We start from the raw sequence: 21,962 nt of genomic DNA on the forward strand, positions 1-21,962 counted from the left end.
ATTTTGTATAATTTATGTTGTTAATTTATATTTTTCTTGTGTATGTTGTGTATCTGATGCTATGTGCCTGTGATGCTGCTGCAAGTAAGTTTTTCATTGCACCTGTGCACACATGGACTTCTACATATGACAATAAACTCGACTTTGACATTGGAGGCACTTCATATCCAAACCTCAGATGTACGCCAAGGAGAACTGGTGTTGTAATGCTGCCCCATTCTCTGAATGAGGTCGACGTCGATGCAAAATATCAGTAAAGGTTAGGAGCTTTTTACCTTCTAACCTGTTGAAAACTTTATTTAAAATAAAATAGAAAAAAAGCTTAATTGTTTAATCCACTTCCTGCTGCCTAGCATCATGCAGGGACCACACTGCTTCCTGGAATGGCCACAGTAACAGAGCCTGGAGCTCAACTGGATCCACACGGCCACGTGAGATGTTGGTGAGGCCTCATTTGGAATATTGTGTTCAGTTTGGTCACCCTGCTATAGGAAAGATGCTATTAAGTTAAAAAGAGTTCAGAAAAGATTACAAGGATGTTGCCAGGTCTTGAGAGATTGGGTTATAGGGAGAGGTTGGACAGGCAAGGACTTGTGTGTTGAAGACTCAGGAGTGATCTTATAGAGGTTTATAAAATCATGAGGGGCATAGACAGGGTGAATGCACATAGTCTTTTTCCCAGAGTTGAGGAATCAAGAACTAGAGGACACAGGTTTAAGGTGAGAGGGGAGAGATTTAATAGGAACCTGAGGGGCAACTTTTTCACCCAGTGGGTGGTCCGTATAAGGAATGAGCTGCCAGAGGAAGTGGTTGAGACAGGTACATTAACGGCATTTAAAAGGCACTCGGACAGGTACATGGATAGGAAAGGGCAAGTGGGCGTCTTGGCTGGCATGGACTAGTTGGGCCGAAGGGCCTGTTTCTGTGCCGTATGACTCTAAGGTTGGTGTGGCCACAGGGGTACTGCAGTGGACTGTTGATGCAGCAAGATTGAGGCAGGGTCTGGACTGAACACAATCTTACCCATAATACTCATTTTAGAATCTAATACCCAAGTTGCTTAAACATTGGCAAGATTTATCACCAGGATGAATGTGACTATTGTTTTCTGAAGCAACATTGAACATTAATTCCCTTCACGCAGGTTGTCATGTGACAACAACCTACAATCTTCATCCAGCTCAGGTTCCTTCATCACTAATTAACATGACAACACATAGCTGGAGCTTTGTCAATATTAACTCAGTTCTAATGACAATAGAACACTGAATAAACAGCACCTGCCACCCAATTATAAGTCCTTGCCATGACAGGCTAAATTATATCTTTTCTGAGAACTGTCAAGTCAATTGGATTACTTTGATTTCCAACATTTGGGATCTGTATTCATCTTTGTTATGTTGTGCTGGTTATATCCACAGCCCTTCCTGAGGTAGAGGGGAGTCTTTGAAGGATTAAACTCATGTCACTCTCGAGGATATGGGAATCAGAGTCGGGTCGAACCATTTTGCCCAACCCACCTCTGTTGGATGATGAAGAGTCAGTTGTTGCCAATTAGTTTGTCAAGGAGTCATAGAGAGATACAGCGTGGAATCAGGCTCTTCAGTCCATCAAGTCCGTGCCGACCATCAACCACCCATTTGCACTAATCCTGTATTAATCTAACGATTTTTATTCTCCCCAGTTAAATCTATTTGCCTGTTTAATTGCATTAATTGGACAAAGTAAAATGAATCACTGCTTATGTCCTAGGGTACCTTTGAAAACAAATTCTGAAAGAAAGAATATAAAATGAAAGAATAAATAAGATAAGATAAAATCTCTTTATTAGTCACATGTACACCGAAACACACAGTGAAATACATCTTTTGCGTAGAGTGTTCTGGGGGCAGCCCACAAGTGTCGCCACGCTTCCGGCGCCAACACAGCACGCCCACAACTTCCTAACCCGTATATCTTTGGAATGTGGAAGGAAACCGGAGCACCCGGAGGAAACCCACGCAGACACAGGGAGAACATTCAAACTCCTTACAGACAGCAGCCGGAATTGAACCCGGATCACTGGCGCTGTAAAGCGTTACGCTAACCACTACACTACCGTGCCTGCCTATTTGCCATTTATTAATTTAGTAGATGTGGTCACGGTGGTAAGATCAGCATTTATTGTCCAAGGAGACCTTCCAAAGTCCCTTTGAGTATCAACATTCCCCAACCTCACACTATTTAAGAAGGAATTCAGTATTGAGCTGTGGAAAGCATCCATTAGTGACAGCTAAATCACGTCACCAGTGTAATACTTACATTATTTGGACAAAGCAAAGTTAATCGCAGGGGCGTCACGGATAGACAGCGTGGTGAAGAAGGTGTCTGGCACACTGGTCTTCATCAGTTAGGGCAATGAGTATAGGAGATGGGATGTTATGTTGCAGTTGTACAAGATGTTAAGTGAGGCCACATTTGGAATATTGTGTTCAGTTTTGGTTGTCCTGCCGTAGGAGAGATGTCACTAAACTGGAAAGAGTGCAGAGGAGGTTTTGCAAGGATGTTGCCAGGACTCGAAGCACTGACTTATGGAGAGAGCTTGAGCAGGTTGGGACTTCATTGGAGCGTAGGAGAATGAGGGGTGATCTTATAGAGGTGTATAAAATCATGAGGGGAATTCTGTAAATACTCAGCAAGTCTTTGTGGAGAGAGAAACATATTTGTTTTTGAACCTTTCAGAGTTCTGATGAAAGCTCTTGGACTTGAAACATTAACTCTTGTTTCTCTTTACACAGCTACTACCTGACCTGCTGAATATCCCCAGCATTTTCTGTTTTTAATTAAAATGAACTGTCCGTCTCTGAGCTATAATGAGCCCAGTGGACAGTACAAAGATTGGATTTAGGGCCCTGAATCTTTCTACTCCTCTTCACATCCACATCCAATTCAGTTTAAAGGCTGCAGTGTTGCTGTACAGACCACGTTCTCTGCCTTATGAGTCAAAGTCAAAGTCGAGTTTATTGTCAGATGCACAAGTCCATGTGTGCACAGGTGCAATGAAAAACTTACTTGCAGCAGCCTCACAGGCACATAGCATCATACAAGCAGCATTCACAGGAAAAACATAAATTAAACATAAATTATGCACAATTTTTACACGAAAGGACAGAATTAGAACAGAAAAACAAAGACCATTGTAGTGCAAAGTGGTCATAGTGTTGCCATAATGAGGCAGTGATTAGTGTTGTGCAGGTTGGTTGAAGAGCCGAATGGTTGAAGGGAAGTAGCTGTTCCTGAACCTGGTGGTGTGGGACTTCAGGCTTCTGTACCTCCTGCCTGATGGTAGCTGTGAGAAGATGGCATGGCCCGGATGGTGGGGATCTTTGATGATGGATGTTGCCTTCTTGAGGCAGCACCTCCTGTAGATACTCCCGATGGTGGGGAGGGATGTGCCCCTGATGTATTGGGCTGAGTCCACTACTCTCTGCAGCTTCTTATGTTCCTGTGCATTCGAATTACCATGATGCAACCCGTCAGGATACTTTCAACGGTACATCTGAGAGGATCTCTGATCTCAAGATATATCTTCTTAAAGGCAATCAAATTACCTTTTTAAAAAAAATGTTCTTTTTCCCAGGGTGTAAACGTCACTACTAGAGGGCACCAGAGAACATAGAACACTACAGCACAGTACAGGCTCTTCAGCCCACAATGTGTGTCGACATTTTATCTTGCTCTATCTAGCCCTTCGCTCCCACATAGCCCTCCATTTCTCTATCATTCATGTGTCTATCTAAGAGGCTCTTAAATGCCCCTAATGTATCTGTCCCCACAACCTCTGCCAGTAGTGTGTTCCATGCACCCACCACTCTCTGTGTAAAAAACTTACCCCTGACATCCCCCTTATACTTTCCTCCAATCACCTTAAAATTATGCCTCCTCGTGTTAGCCATTTTCGCCTTGGGAAAAAGTCTCTGATTGTCCACTCGATCTATGCCTCTTATCATCTTGTACACCTCTATCAAGTCACCTCTCATCTCCTTCTCTCCAAAGAGAAAAGCCCTGGCTCACTCAACCTATCCTCATAAGATATGCTCTCCAATCCAGGCAACATCCTGGTAAATCTCCTCTGCACCCTCTCTAAAGCTTCCACATCCTTCCTATAATGAGGTGACCAGAACTGAACACAATACTCCAAGTGTGGTCTGACCAGAGTTCTATAGAGCTGCAAGGTGAGAAGGGGAAAGTTAAAGGAGATTTACAAGGCAAATTTTTAACACAGAGAGTGGTGGGTGCCGGGAACGGGCTGCCAGGGGAGGTGGTGGAGGCAGATACAATAGCAACATGTAAGAGGTTTTAGGCAGACACATGAACAGGCAGGAAATGGAGGGATATGGGTCACGTGCTGACAAATGTGCAGCTTAAATTGGCATATCATGGTCAGCACAAAGATTTTGGGCCGAAGGGTCTGTCCCTGTGCTGTGCAGTTCTATGTTCTAAATTTTATCTGTTTATGAATTTGGTTGGGGGAAAAATGCAGATTGCTATCAGTAAAATGAAGGGCTTTGGATCTCTTAATGGCCTCAATCTAATCTAAGAAGGAGCAAGAGGAGGCATTTTACCCCTCAAGCCTGCACTGCCATTCAATAGGTTGACGGCAGATCTTTTCCCTCAAGCATCATTTTCCTCCCTGTACCCCACAACCCTCAAATCCTTTGCGATCCATAAATCTATCCATCCCAGCCTTGAATATATCCAATGATTCAACCTGCACGGCTCTTTGTGTTGGAAGGCTCCAGTACTAGAGGGCATAAGCTTAAGGTGAGAGGGGAAAGTTTAATGGAAAAGTTTTAACACAGAGGGTGGTGGGTGCCTGGAACAGGCTGCCAGGGGAGCTGGTGGAAGCAGATACGACAGCAAAGTTTTAGAAGCCTTTAGACAGATGCATGAACAGGCAGGGAGTAGAGGGATATGGATCACGTGCAGGCAGATGGGATGCTAGACTGGCATCATGGTCGGCACAGACATGGTGGGCCGAAGGGCCTGTTCCTGTGCTGAACAGTTCTATGTTCTATGTTCAAAGATACCTGACCTAGATCTGCAGTCCTTCTGCCAACACACAGAGAGATCACACCTCTGTCTTTCCCACCCTGACCTCCTGTCCCAAGGCCCCTGCCCTATCCCAAGAGCCTCAGCAGTGCCCTCAATGACATCAACATTGTGCCCATTCCCCTCCGTCTCTCCATCAGCTGTTTGGGCACCAATGCCCTGCATTTCAAAAATGGGATCCTCCTTTACATTTACTTTTTTTGCACGTGGACATTTATTGCTTTTCCCGACTCGGTGGGAGTGAGTTGCCCTCTCGAACCGCTGCAGTCCTTCTGGTGAAGGTGTTCCCACAGAGCTGTTGGGAAGCGAGTACCAGGATTTAAGTCAAAGTCAAAGTCGAGTTTATTGTCACGTGCACAAGTCCATCTGTGCACAGGTGCAATGAAAAACTTACTTGCAGCAGCATCACAGGCACAGAGCATCAGATAAGCAGCATTCACAAGAAAAACATAAATTAAGAGCATAAGTTATACAAAATTATACAAAGAACAACACAATTAGAACAACAAAACAAAGTCCATTGTGGTGCAAAGTGGTCCCAGTGTTGCTATACTGAGGTAGTGATTAGGGTTGTGCCGGTTGGTTCAAGAACCAAATGGTTGAAGGGAAGTAGCTGTTCCTGAACCTGGTGGTGTGGGACTTCAGGCTTCTGTACCTCCTGCCTGATGGTAGCTGTGAGAAGATGGCACGGCCCGGATGGTGGGGACCTCTGATGATGGATGTTGCCTACTTGAGGCAGCACCTCCTGTAGATACTCCCGATGGTGGGGAGGGATGAGTCCACTCCTCTCTGCAGCTTCTTACGTTCCTGCGCATTCCAATTTAGGCCCCTCGATGACGAAGAAACAGTGATGTATTTCAAATCAGAATGCGTGTGAAGAATGCTAGGGGAACTGGCAGGATGGTGCTCCTGCCCTTGGTGGTAGAGATCACGGGTTTGGGAGGTGCTGTTGGAGTAGCTTGGGCGAGTAATTGCAGTACATTTCATAGTTGGTACACACTGCAGCCACTGTAGTGTAACGAGTGATTATTAGTGCGGTGGATGGGGTGCTGATCATGCTGGCTGCTTTGTCTTGGATAATGTTGAGGTTCATGTACAGGAAAGGGATTTTATCTGGAATTAAGACCACACACACATACACCAAGTGTGCTGAACTCCCATCAGAGGTTTGGCAAGGGTTAGAGTTAGGGTTAGGTTAACACCACCAGGTTCAAGAACAGCTAATTCCCTTCAACCATTCGGTTCTTGGATTGGCTGGCAAAACCCGAATCACTAGTTTAGTAACACTATGACCACTTTGCACTACAATGGACTTTGTGTTTTTGTTCCAATTGCGTTCTTTCATGTAAAAGTTGTGTATGATTTATGTTTAATTTATGTTTTTCATGTGAATGTTGCTTATATGTTGCTATGTGCCTGTGATGCTGCTATAAGTTTCTTTGCACCTGTGCGTACATGTGTATGTGACAATAAGCCCAACTCTGACCATGAATTTGAGAGCGAAGGAATGGTGCTCTGTACTTTGAAGAATGAGTAACAATTCAGGGCAACCTGTCCATAGTCATTTCTCCTCGGTGTAGGCTTCACTGTGGCAGTTGGACACTGAGGACTTTCTGGTAACACAAGAGGGCCAGAGAAGAGGTTTCTGAGGATATGTCCCTGCTGGGGGACTATAGTTATGAAGAGGGAGTTTGAGATGTTTTATTTGGATTGCAGAGACCGAGGGCACTGAGGAGACTGAGGTTTACAGTTATGAGGATCCTAATCAGTGTCTTAGAGGTTAGCATAACGCGTTACAGCACTAATGACCCGGGTTCAATTCCGGCCGCTGTCTGTAAGGAGTTTGTACATTCTCCCCGTGACTGCATGGGTTTCCTCTGGGTGCTCCGGTTTCCTCCCACATTCCAAAGGCGTACGGGTTAGGAAGTTGTGGGCATGCTATGTTGGCACCGGAAGCGTGGCGACACTTGTGGGCTGCCCCCAGAACACTACGCAAAAGATGCATTTCACTGTGTGTTTCAATGTACATGTGACTAATAAAGATATCTTATCTCAGAGAGGTCAGTAACTGGAGGGCATATACTTAATTGGTGGAAAGATTAAAGAGATGGAGTCTGGAACTCTCTGCCTGAAATGGTGGTGGAGAGAGAAACCTTCATCACATTGAAACAGTTCGTGGATGAGCATTTAAAGAGTCATACCCTGCAGGGGTCTGGACAGAGAGATAGGGTGTGGGATTAAATGCAGAGTTCACTTCTGGCTGGCCTGGACACATGCACCCGAAACATTTCCCTCCTACTTGCTGCCTGACCCGCTGAGTTCCTCCAGCTGTTACAATCAGTGCAGTAGTCCACTACTCTGCCAGAAGGTTCGATGAACCTTTCAAGACTAGCTCAGATCACAGATGGTTATAGCACAAAAGGAGGCCATTTGGCGCATTGAGTCTGTCAGATCCGGTTATTTTGGAATCCGCAGGTTCTTTCAGGAATCCAGGAATGAGTCAAAAACAACTTGGTGCTTCGCAACGTTTTATTGGAAAAGTTTAAAACAAAGAAACAGTCACAGAGCACGTGGCACTGGCTTTACTACTGGGAGATGAACCGAGACAAAAGGAACTAACGATGAGCTAGGGGCCGGGGGGTTGGGTGGGGAAGAGAGCAAGAGACTGATTAACAAAAAAACGACACCTTTTATACCTGAGACAAGGGTTAGCTAACAATAGTCCAGTCAGAAAGCCTATTAGATACCTGTGGCCAAACCAACCAATGAGAAACCACGTATTCACCTGATGGACGAACAGCGGCCATTCCTTGTGCAGCCATTGAGATGTATTAAACACTGTACATCTTAAAAACCTACTTAAAACAGTCGATTCCAACAAGTCCTTACTGGCTCTTTACAAGAGCAATCCAGCCAATCCCACTCCCAAACCCTTGCTCCACAGCCCTGCAAATTCTTTACCTTTCGATACTGGCTCAGGTCCCTTTGGAATATTACTGTTAAATTTCCCTCCACCTGTCTCTCCAGCTATGGGTGTAAAAAAATATTTCCTTAGGTTACCTTTGTTCTTTTACTAGTCACTTTCTGTCTATGCCCTCAGTTGGTGATCCCTCCATCAATGGGAACACTTTCTGACCATTCCATGAATTTAAATTCCTTGGTCAAACCTCCTTGTGCCCTCCTCTGTTCCAAGGAGAACAACCCCAGCTTCTCCAGTCAGTCCATTTAACTAAAGGTGCCTCATCCCAAGAATCATTTTGGTAAACCTCTTCTGTACCTTCTCCAAACCCCAAAGATGAGTGCTTAGCCCACTGCTCTATTCTTTACACTCACGACTGTGTGGCTAAGCACAGCTCAAACGCCATCTTTAAATTTGGCGATGACACCACTGTTATTGGAAGAATCTCAGATGGCGATGAGGTGTACAGGAGTGAGGTAGATCGGCTGGTTGGGTGGTGTCGCAACGATAAGCTTGCGCCCAGCTAGTCACGTCAATGTTTAGTGGCTTTGAACCACATTAACATCCCTCGGACTTGATCTGCCACATTTGGCTTGATCTGAAACTCAATTTATTACAAAGTAGAGATCTAGAGCCACAGCAATGATCGTAGCTAATAACTTAATGGGCAGCTAGTCGAGTTTTATTGCTAGAAACCTTTGAGAGACCAGTTTGCTTATTATACAGCTGTTGAAAATAAGTATTGAATATTCAGAGAGTCCTAGAGTACTACAGCACAGAAACGGGCCCTTCAGCCCATCCAGTCCATGCCGACCTGATCTTCTGCCTCGTCCCATCTTCCTGCACCTGGACCATATCCCTCCAAGCCCCTTCCATCCATGGACCTATCTAAACTTCTCTTAAATGTTACAACTGAACCCGCATCCACCACTTATGCTGGCAGCTCGTTCCATGAAATTCCTAAATGAAATTTGTCTCCAAGCTACACATCATCCTGACTTGGAAATGTATCACCATTTGTTCATCGTGGCTGGGTCGATACTCTGGAACTTTCTTCCCAACAGTGGTGTGGGAGCACCTTCACCTCCCGGATTGCAGTGGTTTCAGAGGACAGTTTACTACCACCCTCTCACAGGCATTCTGGGATGGATGACTGCTCTTGACAGCCACAGCCACACCAACAAATGAATAAAAGTAGAACTAGTCAGAACTAGTTCTAGTTAATGTCTAAAAGACATTTGGATAAGTACATGGATAGGAAGGGTTTAGAGGGATACAGGCCAAATGCAGACAAATGGGACTAGTTTAGGTGGGCACCTTGGTTGGCATGAAGCAGATGGGCTGAAGGGCCTGTTTCCATGCTGTATAACACTATGACTCTGACTGCAATGTTAAATATAGTGAAACAGCTTTATATTTTAACACATGCCAATCATTTTGATGCTTTGATGCTTTGGGAAGTAACACTGAGGCTTTGGGAAGTAACATTGAGTCTGGGAAGTAACATTGAGTCTGGGAAGTAACACAGCCATTGGGAAGTAACATTGAGCCTTTGAAAAGTAACATTGAGTCTTTGGGAAGTAACATTGAGTCTGGGAAGTAACATTGATGCTCTGGGAAGTAACATCGAGCCTTTGGGAAGTAACACTGAGTCTTTAGGAAGTAACATTGAGCCTTTGGGAAGTAACACTGAGCCCTTAGGAAGTAACACTGAGGCTTTGGGAAGTAACATTGAGTCTGAGAAGTAACACTGAGTCTTTAGGAAGTAACATTGAGCCTTTGGGAGGTAACACTGAGTCTTTAGGAAGTAACACTGAGTCCTTAGGAAGTAACATTGAGTCTTTAGGAAGTAACACTGAGGCTTTGGGAAGTAACATTGAGTCTTTAGGAAGCAACACTGAGGCTTTGGGAAGTAACATGAGTCTTTGGGAAGTAACATGAGTCTTTGGGAAGTAACACTGAGCTTTGCCCAATGTCTTACCTCAACGTTGGATCATCTTCAAGAATCAAGCCAAGAACACAACGACATCCACGATGATCAAAACTCAATTTATTTGCGGGAAACAATTTATTTTCATAATTCCCAATACATTAGAAATTGGAATTATGTATACATGATTGTCAAAGGCAGAGACCTGGACAAGTTGGTTACTATATAAGCCCCATTCTCAATCTGCAGTACCATTGCCAGAAGTATTAGACAAAGTGTAAACTCTCGCAATCTATTCATTGCATGCATGTTACAATACTTACTGAACAAAATGTGAAAAGGAACATATTGACTAAAAAATTTGCAGTAATATTTTGCCACACAGACATTCCTGATATGAAGAGTATATTTTGAAGCTCCTTAAACATGCCACGAACCTTAGAGTTTATGAAAGGTGAATGCTTGTAATTAAATCTTCCTTCATTTAATTTTCCAAGGGGATAGTTTTTAGTTATTGGTATTGATAATGGAAACCTGCTTTTACTCATCTGCAAGGTGTCTGATGCGTGTCCCTGTTTTTACAAATTGGACACCTTACAAATTTTCACACAATTTAGCAAGAGTTTACTGGGAAGGTTGTAATATTTAAAAAATATTTTTCCTCTGTGCCATTCACTAGGTCAAGAGACCAGCATTCAGATGCCAAGGTGCTAATAAAGCCATTCCAAGAGTGGGCAGGAGTGGGCACCAATGAAGCTTCAAGCTTCCCCTCACCGAGGAAGCAAGATTTCCACACAGTTGATTCTCTTGGGCACTTATGAAGTGTGAGTAAAGGAGGAAGATGCACTCCTCCACTTCATCCATGCACAAATGTTCTGCCCTGTTATATTTCTGACCTATTTTGAAACTCTTGCTGAGTTATTTGGCTGTGGCTTCTACCATCAGCCAGCACAAGCTTCATGTAAACAAACACTGCAATTCACAAGCAGCTAGTCACGCAAAATATAATTTGGGCTTTTTACAGAACCCGTTAAACCATCTTCTCAACACTGGATGTTTATCAAAAAAAAACTGCAGGTGCTGGAAATCTGAAATAAAAACAGGCAATGCTGGAAACACTCAGCCGGTCAGGCAGCATCTGTGGAGAGAGTGAAACAGTTCATGTTTCAGGATGAAGAATCTCTGACTTAGAATGTTACTTCTCTTTCCACAGATGCAGCCTGACTCGCTGAGTGTTTCGAGCATTTTCTGCTTTAAGTTCCCAACACTGGAGTCCAATAACAGGTTTAAAAAATAGTCAGTGGTTTAAAAAAAGGGGTTAGGCTGTAGGTTGCCTGGATATCATCAAATCATGCAGTCATGCATTTACACACAGGCATCGATTCACAGTTAAATCTGAATCAGTTCTCAAATTAATTGCAACTCATAATGCACTGACAGTGTGCACTGTTGACTCCAGCCATATCAGATACTATAGTCACTTGAAATGTGATGTTGTCAATTCTGTGTACGATCTTGGATGGAAGAAATTCGAGTTGTTTTCTAGGACTCGGCTTTTTTGGCAGTGGTGTTGACACTTCACCGGAGTGTGTCCATTTGCAACTGAACAAAATATTAATAAAAACTTTGGTGCTGATAATTTAGTCTTTTTATCATCAACCATTGCAAGGAAAGTTATCTTAAGGGGACTTGAGGGTGCATTTAACAAGGCAGTCACATTATAATCAACTATTACTATGCTCATAAATTAGAACCTATAGGTTTACTTTAGGAAAAACATATTCTGATAATCTCAGTCCCACCCACTCAATCTATTCTCCCTCCTGAAAAAATGAAGCCCTTGGATGAAGTTAATTAATTGATTGCTCTAGTAGGTTAATCTACCAGGAGATTTCTCTGTGTGAGAGCTGATTTACCTTCTTTTTATTAATTGCTTGTTTTATTAAATTGTAAGGAAACTGATAAAAACTTGTTATGTGTATTTTTCTGGTATACAAAATGATGAAGATCTGCATTTTTTCCCAAATTTCATGGACATGAAATTGTTGCAGTTATATTTATTTCAGGTGAATCTTGCTCCTGCCCTTGATACTGGTACCCCCACCCTGGTGATAGAGGTACACCCACTCTGTGGATACTGGTACACCCATTCTGCTGATACTGGTACCCCCACCCTGGTGATAGAGGTACACCCACTCTGTGGATACTGGTACACCCATTCTGCTGATACTGGTACCCCCACCCTGGTGATACTGGAACACTGACCTTACTGATACTGGTACACATACCCTGCTGTAGGGAAACTATTGGAAAAGATTCCTAGGGGTAGGATTAATGATCACTTGGAAAGGCAGGGACTGATTAGGGGGACTCAGCATGGTTTTGTGCAGGGGAAATCCTACCTCACGAATCTGATTGAGTTTCTTGAGGAGGTTACTGAGAAAAATAATGAAGACAAGGTGGTAGACCTGGTGTACATGGACTTCAGTGAGGCTTTTGACAAGGTCCTGCATGGTAGGGTGGTCTAGAAAATTAGGGCATGTGAGATCCAAGGTGTTTTGGCAAACTGGCTTGGTAATAGCAGGCAGAGGGTTGTAGTGAAAGGATACTTTTCTGACTAGAAATCTGTAACTAGTGGTGTACCACAGGGATCAGTGCTGGGACCATTGTGGTTTGTCATATATATATATACACACACACACACGCACACACATGACTTGGATGGGAATGTCTGTGGTCTGATAAGTCTATCGAAGGCACAAAGAATTGGTGGAGCTGTAGGTGGCGGTGATGGTTGCCAAAGGATACAGAGGGGCACAGATCAGCCGGAAAGTTGGGCGGAACGGTGGCAGATGGAAGGAAATCCAGACGTGTGAGGTGATGTCTAATACTGGCAGGACTTATACAGTAAATGGGAGGGACCTTAGAAGCATTGGTGTAGCTCATGGCTCCCTGAAAATGGTGACACAGGTGGATAGGGTAGTGAAGAAGGCCTTTAGCTAGCTTGCCTCCATAGGCGGGGGCATTGAGTATCAGAATTGAGACATCTTGTTTCAGCTGTACAAGACATTGGTGAAGCCACACTAGACATACTGTGTGCAGTTCTGGTCACCACACTACAGAAAGGATGTGGTAGGTGCTAGAAAGAATACAGAAGAGATTCACCAGGATGTTGCCTGGAACGGAGGGCTGTGGTTATAAGGAGAGATTGGACAGGCTGGGATTGTTCTCATTGGAGGGCAGGAGGCTGAGGGTGACCTTATAGAGGTTTATACAACTATGAAGAGTATAAATACGGTAGATAGTCAAAGTCTTTTCCCCAGGGTAGGGAGGTTCTAAAACTAGAGGACATAGGTTTAAGGTGAGAGGGGAAAGATTTAAAGGGGACCTGAGAGGCAAGTTTTTCACACAAGAGGGTGGTGGGGATATGGAACGAGCTGCCAGAGGAAGTGGTTGAGGTGGGTACAATTACAAAATTTAAAAAGCATTTGGACAGGTACACAGATAGGGAAGGATGTGGGCAAAATTCAGGAAAATGGGATTAGGATAGACAGGTGTTCAGTCAGCATGGACAAGTTGGGCTGAAGAGTCTGTTTCCGTGCTGTATGACTCCATGACTGCCACACCCAATCTGCTAATACTGGTACACTCATCTTGCTGATACTGTACACTGACACTGCTGATAAAGGTACACACACTTTGCTGACACTGGTACACGAATGGTAGAGATAGATCTACACTAGTGATATTGGTACACTGACCCACTGATACTGGTATCCTGTTCCTGCTGACACTGGTATACCACCCGGCTGATGCTGGTATACCACCCGGCTGATGCTGGTATACCACTCTGCTGACACTGGTATACCACCCTGCTGACACAGGTGTACTATCCTGCTTACACTGATATGCACACTTGCTGGAAGGTGTAATTTCTGCTCCCAATCTGGGTTCGGGAGTGGGGAGATGGTGGGTGAGATGATTATGGGAGGTAGGTTGGAGAAGACCTTCTCCGACCCAATTTCCTTGACTCTTGAGGACATGAGTCATGGAGTCAAGCTATGGGAGGCAGCAGGCTAGAATAAGGCTCAGGTTGGATTCTCATTATAACCAATTGCTCAATTTCACTGGGATGGGGAGGTGGCTGCTGTATTAAAGAGAGAGTTGGAGAGTTATAAAAAGTGAGAAAAAAACACCTTATCTTTCTGGAATTATGGCTGATTAAATGCAGTACAGACAGGTGTCCTGTGCAGGGTACAGGAAGGGGGCAAATGGGGGCTGTCAGCTCTCCTTGAATGATATTTAAGTAACCAGCAGATTGGAGTGTGCTGGTCTTGGAAGACCCAGTGCCCAATGTACCCAGCCACAGTGAAGCAGCAATCTACAAAGCAAACAGGATAGTAGAACCATAGAACACTACAGCACAGAAAACAGTCCATTCGGCCCTTCTATTGTACAATAGCACTCAAACTTTACTCTGCTCTGTTATTGTTTTTACCTGTACTACATTAATGCACTCTGTACTAACTCAATGTAACTGCACTGTGTAATGAATTGACCTGTACGATCAGTAGGTAAGACAAGTTTTTCACTGTACCTCAGTACAAGTGACAATAATAAACCAATACCAATTAACTGCTCTGCCCAAGGCCGCAAGAAATTGCAGAGAGTCGGGGACACAGCCCAGTCCATCACACAAACCAGCCTCCCCTCCACCGACTCTGTCTACACTTCTTGTTGCCTCGGGGAAGCAGCCGACATAATCAAAGACCCCACCCAACCCAGTCATCCTCTCTTCTACCCCCTCCCATCGGGCAGAAGAGACAAAAGCCTGAAAGCACGTACCACCAGGCTCAAGGACAGCTTCTATCCCGCTGTTAAAAGACTCTTGAACAAAACTCTTGTACATTAAAGATGACCTCACAATCTACCTCATCGTGGCCATTGCACCTTACTGTCTGCCTGCACTGCACTTTCTCTGTAACTGTAACACTATATTCTGCATTCTGTTATTGTTTTCCCTTTGTACTACCTTGATGTACTAATATTTTGAAATGATCTGTATGGATGGCATGCAAAGTTTTTCACTGTACCTCGGTACATGTGACAATAGTAAACCAATTACCAATTGTGAAGGGATCTGGACAAACCCATGTAACTATTGTGTCCAGACATCATAGAAACAAAAAAGGCATTCAGGCTTTGGAGAGAAGAGACTTGAAGCTAATTCTCTGCATGTGTAGACTTTATATCCTTTGAGGAAACTGACCTTTTAGAGGGATACAAGAGGACAAATGGATGTATCCACAACATGCCTCAATTGTAAACATGGAACATGCTCTCAACAATAAAGTGCACACTGAGGACTGATGTTGGGAAGCTTGTCACAAACAAAGAAGTGGAATTTATTTCTAGATAATGAGGGAGTAGCTCTGGGACCATTTCCGATTGGTTTTGTGGTAGGAGAGCAGCTCAGTGGCTGCCTTCTCCACTTCCCCATCCTCACTTGGATATCACAGCCCTGCACTCTCTGTCACAGGGCCTTGAAGACCCAGTCATCCAATATGTACAAGCTAGAGATCAATGGAGATTTGGATATAAGGGAATCAAGGGATATAGTGGAGGTAAAGATCAGTTATGATCTTATGGAATTGGACAGCAGACAGGAGGGGCCTACTCCTGCTTCAGTTAGCAGTGACAATGAGCCTTTACTGTGAGTTGCTCACACCTCCCCCACCATTCACTAAGACCACGGCTGATCCTATATGTCAATCCTTATTTCGCACCCAGTCCGTTACCCCTGGATTCTGAAAGACTTGGACACAGCTGATGAACAGACACCTCTGGCCCGCTGGGCTGAGAAATCCCAAGATTCACAGGCGTCTGTGTGAAGACGTTTCTTCTCATTTCACCCTAAATGCCTGACTTCTTACCTGCAGACTCTGTCCCCTCCCTTTCCTTACATAAGACCACATCTGTACAGCACTCCAGACATGCACTCACTAAGACCCTGCAGCTGGACCCCACCTTTTATTCATTTTTTTGTGAGATGGAAGCCACTGGCAAGACAGCATTAATTGCCCATCCTTAACTGCCCTTGAGAAAGTGGTGCTGAGCTGCCTTCTAGAACTTCTTCGATCTATTTTCTCATAGAGTCATACAGCACAGAAACAGGCCCTTCAGCCCAAGATGACCAAGTTGGCTAACTGAGCTAGTCCCATTTCCTGTGTTTGGCCCATATCCCTCTAAACCTTTCCTACCCATGTCCCTGTTTTTGCTTTACTCTTGTACTTCAATTCTTTTGCAATAATGGCCCTCAAATCATTTGCTTTTCTAATTGTTTCTTTATGTGCATAATGGCTTTCAGTGATTTGTGCATCAGGATACCCAGTTCCCTTTGGATCCAATACTTCCTGATCTCCCTTCATCAAAACATTCTGGAGACACAGGAGACTGCAGATGCTGGAATCCGGGACAACGCACAAGATGCTGGAGGAACTCAGCGGGTCGGGCAGCATCTGTGGAGGGTAATGGACGGTCGACGTTTCAGGTCGAGACCCTTCGCCTGGACTTGGTTGCTATCACGTCGGCAGTTGGAAGTGAAGAAGTCGAGAGAGGGCAAAAGGTCGGAATGGGGTGTCCAAGAAGTTGGGGGGGGGGGGGGGGTTGGGAGGGATGTTGAGATGGGAGAAAGGGCCATCAGTGGCGAGTGGGAAAGAGGCGGGGACGCAGTGGCGATGGAAGAAGAGCTCGGTGTCATGGCGGGGGCGGAGGTCGTTGAGGTGTGGGTGCAGGGGTACAAAGGTGAAGCTTCTGCTGAGGACAGACCACTCTGCATCAGAGAGCGGCGGGGGGGGGGGGGGTGGGATTCAGAGGGGATTCAAAGCATTCTGTTTGCCTGCTCTTCTCAGCACAATGGATAAGCTCACAACTCCCCTGTTACATTCCAACCACATGTCTCTGCCACTCACCGAACCCACATCTCTTTGTGTCCTCCTCACTTTCCCTGCTCTCATTGTGCTCCCAGTAACTTTTGGGACATTATGTTGGCCCCTTCATCAACTTCATTGATATAGATTGTAAAAAGCTGAGGTTTAGGACTGATCTTCATGGTCTCCCTGACAACTGGAGCCAGGCTATCTGACAGGACCCAACTATATCTGCCAGGCTGGGTGTACATTCCAATAAAACTTTGGGGTTTAGGTTTGTCCATGCCAGTCTGGTTCTGTAGGATGGTTTGCTTAGTGTTACTGCACCTGTTCCTATGTCCCTGATCAACAGTAAGGTCTGTGTAACAGAGCAAGCCTTCTATCCGGCTCTCTCATCTCCAGGTTAGGTGTGGAAGGAGTTGTTATTCCTCGGGCTTGGGTCTGATTGGGATTGGCTGTGGTTGAGTTGGGTTTGAGGTTGGGCTTTAATTTTATATCTGAATCAAACTCTCTCTTCCACCAAAACTGTTTGTTGCTACCTCTTTGCCCTCAGTGCATTAACTAATTGGCAGTCCATGTCCCAATCCACGAGCCCTAATCTTGTAAAAGGAACTCTCGTGTGGCTTCTTATAAATCCAGATAAACCGCATCCACTAGTTATCCCTTCTCTATCCCATGTCTTATGTCCTCAACAAGAAGTTTGTCAAAGGCAATTTTCCCTTCAGGGGTGGGCTGGTTATGCAACTGACCCATGAGCTGAATTTCTTCTCTGGTTTGCTGGCACCACCTGCACTAACTAGCATTGGCCACTGTCTCAAAACACAGGCCTTCCGGTTCAGAGTGATCATCTGGAACTTATCCCCACTGATAAGTAATATGCTGAACAAACAAAGTGATAAACTAACGTAAAATCTCACCAACCATGGCGTCAACATCTCAGAGGATCTATCCTGGGCCCAACACATTGATGCAATCACTAAGAATGGATCTACATCATTAGGAGTTTGAGGAGATCTGGTGAGTCACCAAAGACTCTTGCAAATTTCTATAGATGTACAGTGGACAGCATTCAGCCTGGTATGGAGGCTTCAATGCATAGGATCACAAGAGGCTGCAGAGGAATGTAGACTCAGCCAGCTCCATCACAGGCACAACCCTCCCCACCATCGAGGATATCCTCAAGAGGTGGTGCCTCAAGAAGGCGGCATCCATCACTGAGGACCCTCACCACCCAGGACATGCCCTCTTCTCCTTACTACCATCGGGGAGGAGGTACAGGAGCCTGAAGACCCACATTCAACGAGTCAGAAACAGCTTCTTCCCCTCCGCCATCAGATTTCTGAATTGTCCGTGAACCCATGAACACTACCTCGTTATCCCTACGTTTTTGCATTATTTATTTATTGTGTAATTTAAAGTAATTTTATGTCTTTGCACTGTACTGCTGCCGCAAAACACATTTCATGACGTATAATTCAGTGATAATAAATCTGATTCTGATCTCCTGGCAAAGTAAAACAAACCTAGAATAAAATGCTAAAAATAACTCAATGCCAGTGGTAACCCTCCTATCAATCTTGCAGGGAAAAGATTATGACCAACACATCCGATATGTCAATAAAGATTGCTTTAACCTCTCCTGGGCCAATCTAAAGAAAATACTAAACGTTAATATTGTAACAGCGAAGTATTTTGACAATATGATTTATGAGCTAACTACACTTAACAGTAGAAACAGGAGTGTTTCTCTTTCGAATCCACCGGGAGCCCTTCTGATGCTGTAACTTGCTATCTTCCTTTTTGCAAAATTATTAACCGCTTGTCCATATTCCCTTAAGATAAACTGTTTGGAGAAATATGTAGCCTCACAGCCCTCAGCTCTGATGTCATCTGATAACCATGTTTGACAATGGCCAAAAAAAATGCTAAAACAGCTTTTAACGTGTTCCAGATCCACCACAGTATAAAAGATAAATTTCAGCACCAAAGAGTTCTGGCACATCGTTCAGGTAATGTCTTGGAACTGTTGAATGTTGTTCAAATATCAATTAATTTAAGCAGACTTGGATTCAGCAGAATGATGCTCTCCTTGGGGAATGATTTCAATATAACCATGTTTATTTTTTAAAGTGGTGCAAGAATTTCTGATTTTCCTTCCAACAAGAAGTCTTTTAGAAAGGCACAACTAACCATCGCAGTACCTTACTTTCAGATACATGTATAGAATTAGCTTAGGATGCATCTACCTCAGTCTGACTGAGTCGCACTGAATGTTAACCAAAAGCATAAAAAACATGATTAAAAATTTGCAATGTTGCAGTAGGATATTGGCAGATAATCTATAAACTCGATTAACTGAAGATAACTTCTTATATGTACAACCAGACACTTCACTAGAGCTGGAATTAGCAAAGGTGATGTTATGTTCTAGCCCTGAATAGTCAAAAGACCTTGTCCACTTTAGGACAAAGAAATAGTTTTAGTATATAACATTTTAAACCCCGATAGGTTTGTATCACAGCATTTCTGTTTCTTGACTGTCAGTGCATTGCTGTTTATCAGCCGCACAATATTACAGTCTGAAGGGGTTCTGCACTTTTCGGAAGTCCCAGGAGAGACAGAGGAATCAAGAAGAACACAAGAGATAAGAAATGGCTTGTGCAGTCCAGCTAACGTCTCATTCCTTGGAAAACGTACATCCAGGAGAAATGCTGCTGTTTTGGAGAAAAACATTGTACAATTACCACAGAACGACATTAACTGTTGACTTTAGGTAAGGTGAACGAAACATTGCGAGACTCATATGCACAGCACCAGATACCGTTAAATCCATCAGCACATGATTCAATGCAGTTTATGGTACATGTATTGTATAAGAGTTACAGTATAAAATATGGCCTTTATAAATCCTCCCTGGGATCCCTCTAGACTTCAGTGCACATGCAGGGTGAGATCGCTTGAATTCTGGGATGCATCACAGTGATGTTGTTTCCCATTACTTATTTGTGTTAAAGCCACTTGTCATTTGCTCCCAGTGTGTACTGTGGTTACTGAAGTAGATCTTGCTCGCTGCTCTGATCCTACCAGTGATATAACAGAAGGAGATGATGCAGCAGACGCTATACTGCAGGCAGTGGAAGGAGAGAGACCTGCAGAAAACCATGGAAAACACTGCAATTAGACTCATGAACCCAGACAGGCAGCAGAGCAAATCGACGCCGACAATCCCTTTCCCCCCACAGACGCTGCCTGACCCGCTGAGTTCCTCCAGCAGATTGTGTGTTGCTCCAGATTCCAGCATCTGCAGTCTCTTGTGTCTCCAACATGTAAATTGATTCTGATTAGTGCTCTCTGTTTGAGGGCTAGATTGCTTTTACGTAGAGTTGGGCCGAATGGCCTCCTTCTGTGCTGCCACCATTCAGAGACTCGGGCTTAAAACAAACAAAATCCTAGCCGATTTCCGATGAATACCCTTCAAAGAGAACCCACCTGAACTCAAGGAAGTCCTGGAGTTTGCTCTTTATTCAACAGGCACTACGAAGGGAGAACTGTTTAGTAAAATAATCCTTTAGCGTGTGGACATGAGTTTAATTGGCCAAAACACAGCGCTTGATGAAATTGTACACTGTACAATTACAATGTTTAATAGAAATTTGGACAGGTCCATGGATAGAAAAGGTTTAGAGGGATATGGGCCAAATGCAGGCAAATGGGACTAGCTCAGATGGGTATCTTGGTCGGCATGGACTAGTTGGGCCGAAGGGTCTGTTTCCCTGCTGTATGAGTCTAGGATGCTATGAATCTAAACTTATCATGGTGAGGACAAGATGAATTTTTACCTGAAAGACCTTGACTTGATTATTCCAAATGGACCACTGTCCCCATATTCACACAAATCTCTCCCACATGCAGTTTAAAAGAAACCATTCATTTATGTTGCTTTTCTATCTGATGTTCCCTTCTACTCCACTTTTAGTGATATCTGGGGTGCAGGTTACTGACAAAAGTCCATGGCTTGGTGTTAAATGTCACTGTTGGATTTACTGCCTTAGAGCCCATGGATATCACAGGAGCAACTTGTAGGTTGAAAAAGGACCAGGCACTGGGTCAATCTCATTGAAACATTCAAAATTCTTACAGAGCTTCACAGAATAGATGTTTCCCTTGGCCGTGTCTGGAAACAGGTTCACAATTGCAAAATAAGGGGTCAGCCAATTAGGACAGAGATGAGAAGAAATTTCTTCATCAGAATGGGGTGAAAATTTGGCATATTCTGATCAAGGAGTCCGTGGCAGCTCAGTCACTGAGTGTGTTCAAGAAAAGGATCGATATGTTATTGGATTTTCAGAGAAACAAAGGATACGGGGTCAGTGCAAGGCAGTGGCGCGGAGGTAAAAGGTCAGCCATGGTCTAATTGAACGTTGGAGCAGGATTAAGGGGTCGAATGGACTACTCCTGCTCAGATACTTATGGGTAATCTTGCAAGGGTCTTGTCTGCTTCAATGCACGTTGGGAAGTTGGCCTCCCCTCACACTTTCTGGTTATGTAAGGTCAGAGGAATAAATGTTTGGTATAGTGCACCCATGTTTCTGGATCTTGGTCTCGGTGGGTGAGGGACTCATCGGTAGCTGGAAACCAACATGTCTGGGAAAGCCGTAAGACCAAGGAGCACAGAATACCCGGCGCTTGATAGGACTCATTCAGCAGTAACACGCGAGATGCTGGAAGAACTCAGTGGGTCCGGGAGCATCTGTGGAGGGAAATTTCGGGTCGAGACCCTTCATCTGGTTACAGAAGTGAGTTACCAGTGCGATGGATGGGGTGAATGATCAGTAAAGTTTTTATTGCTATTGAGTCAATAGAATGTTGTTTTGGACACTGAGAAACCCTCATGCTTTCCTTTGAACGTTATGGGAGCAGGCAGATGAATCTTTGATCACCCTCTCATAGCACCTTCAACAACGTGCCGCTCACTCGGCCACACATCAGCATCAACCTTAATTCACTGCTTAAGACAGAGTGAAGTTTTGGCCAATGTGTTTCTGACTCACAG

General features: G+C 44.2%; 1 protein-coding gene across 1 annotated transcript in view; it reads right to left on the reverse strand.

Annotated features, from left to right (window-relative positions):
- Positions 1-10,112: 10,112 nt before the first annotated feature.
- The window catches only part of camk1da (calcium/calmodulin-dependent protein kinase 1Da), a 361,859-nt gene continuing 350,009 nt past the window's right edge, over positions 10,113-21,962 (reverse strand). The window contains exon 11 of the mRNA XM_052033511.1: positions 10,113-20,058. Within this exon, the coding sequence (XP_051889471.1) occupies positions 19,931-20,058 (128 nt within the window). The 3' untranslated portion in view covers positions 10,113-19,930. The remainder of the gene's footprint in view (positions 20,059-21,962) is intronic.

The sequence above is a fragment of the Pristis pectinata genome, chromosome 19 (assembly GCF_009764475.1).
Source record: "Pristis pectinata isolate sPriPec2 chromosome 19, sPriPec2.1.pri, whole genome shotgun sequence".
In the NCBI taxonomy this organism is placed as follows: domain Eukaryota; kingdom Metazoa; phylum Chordata; class Chondrichthyes; order Rhinopristiformes; family Pristidae; genus Pristis; species Pristis pectinata.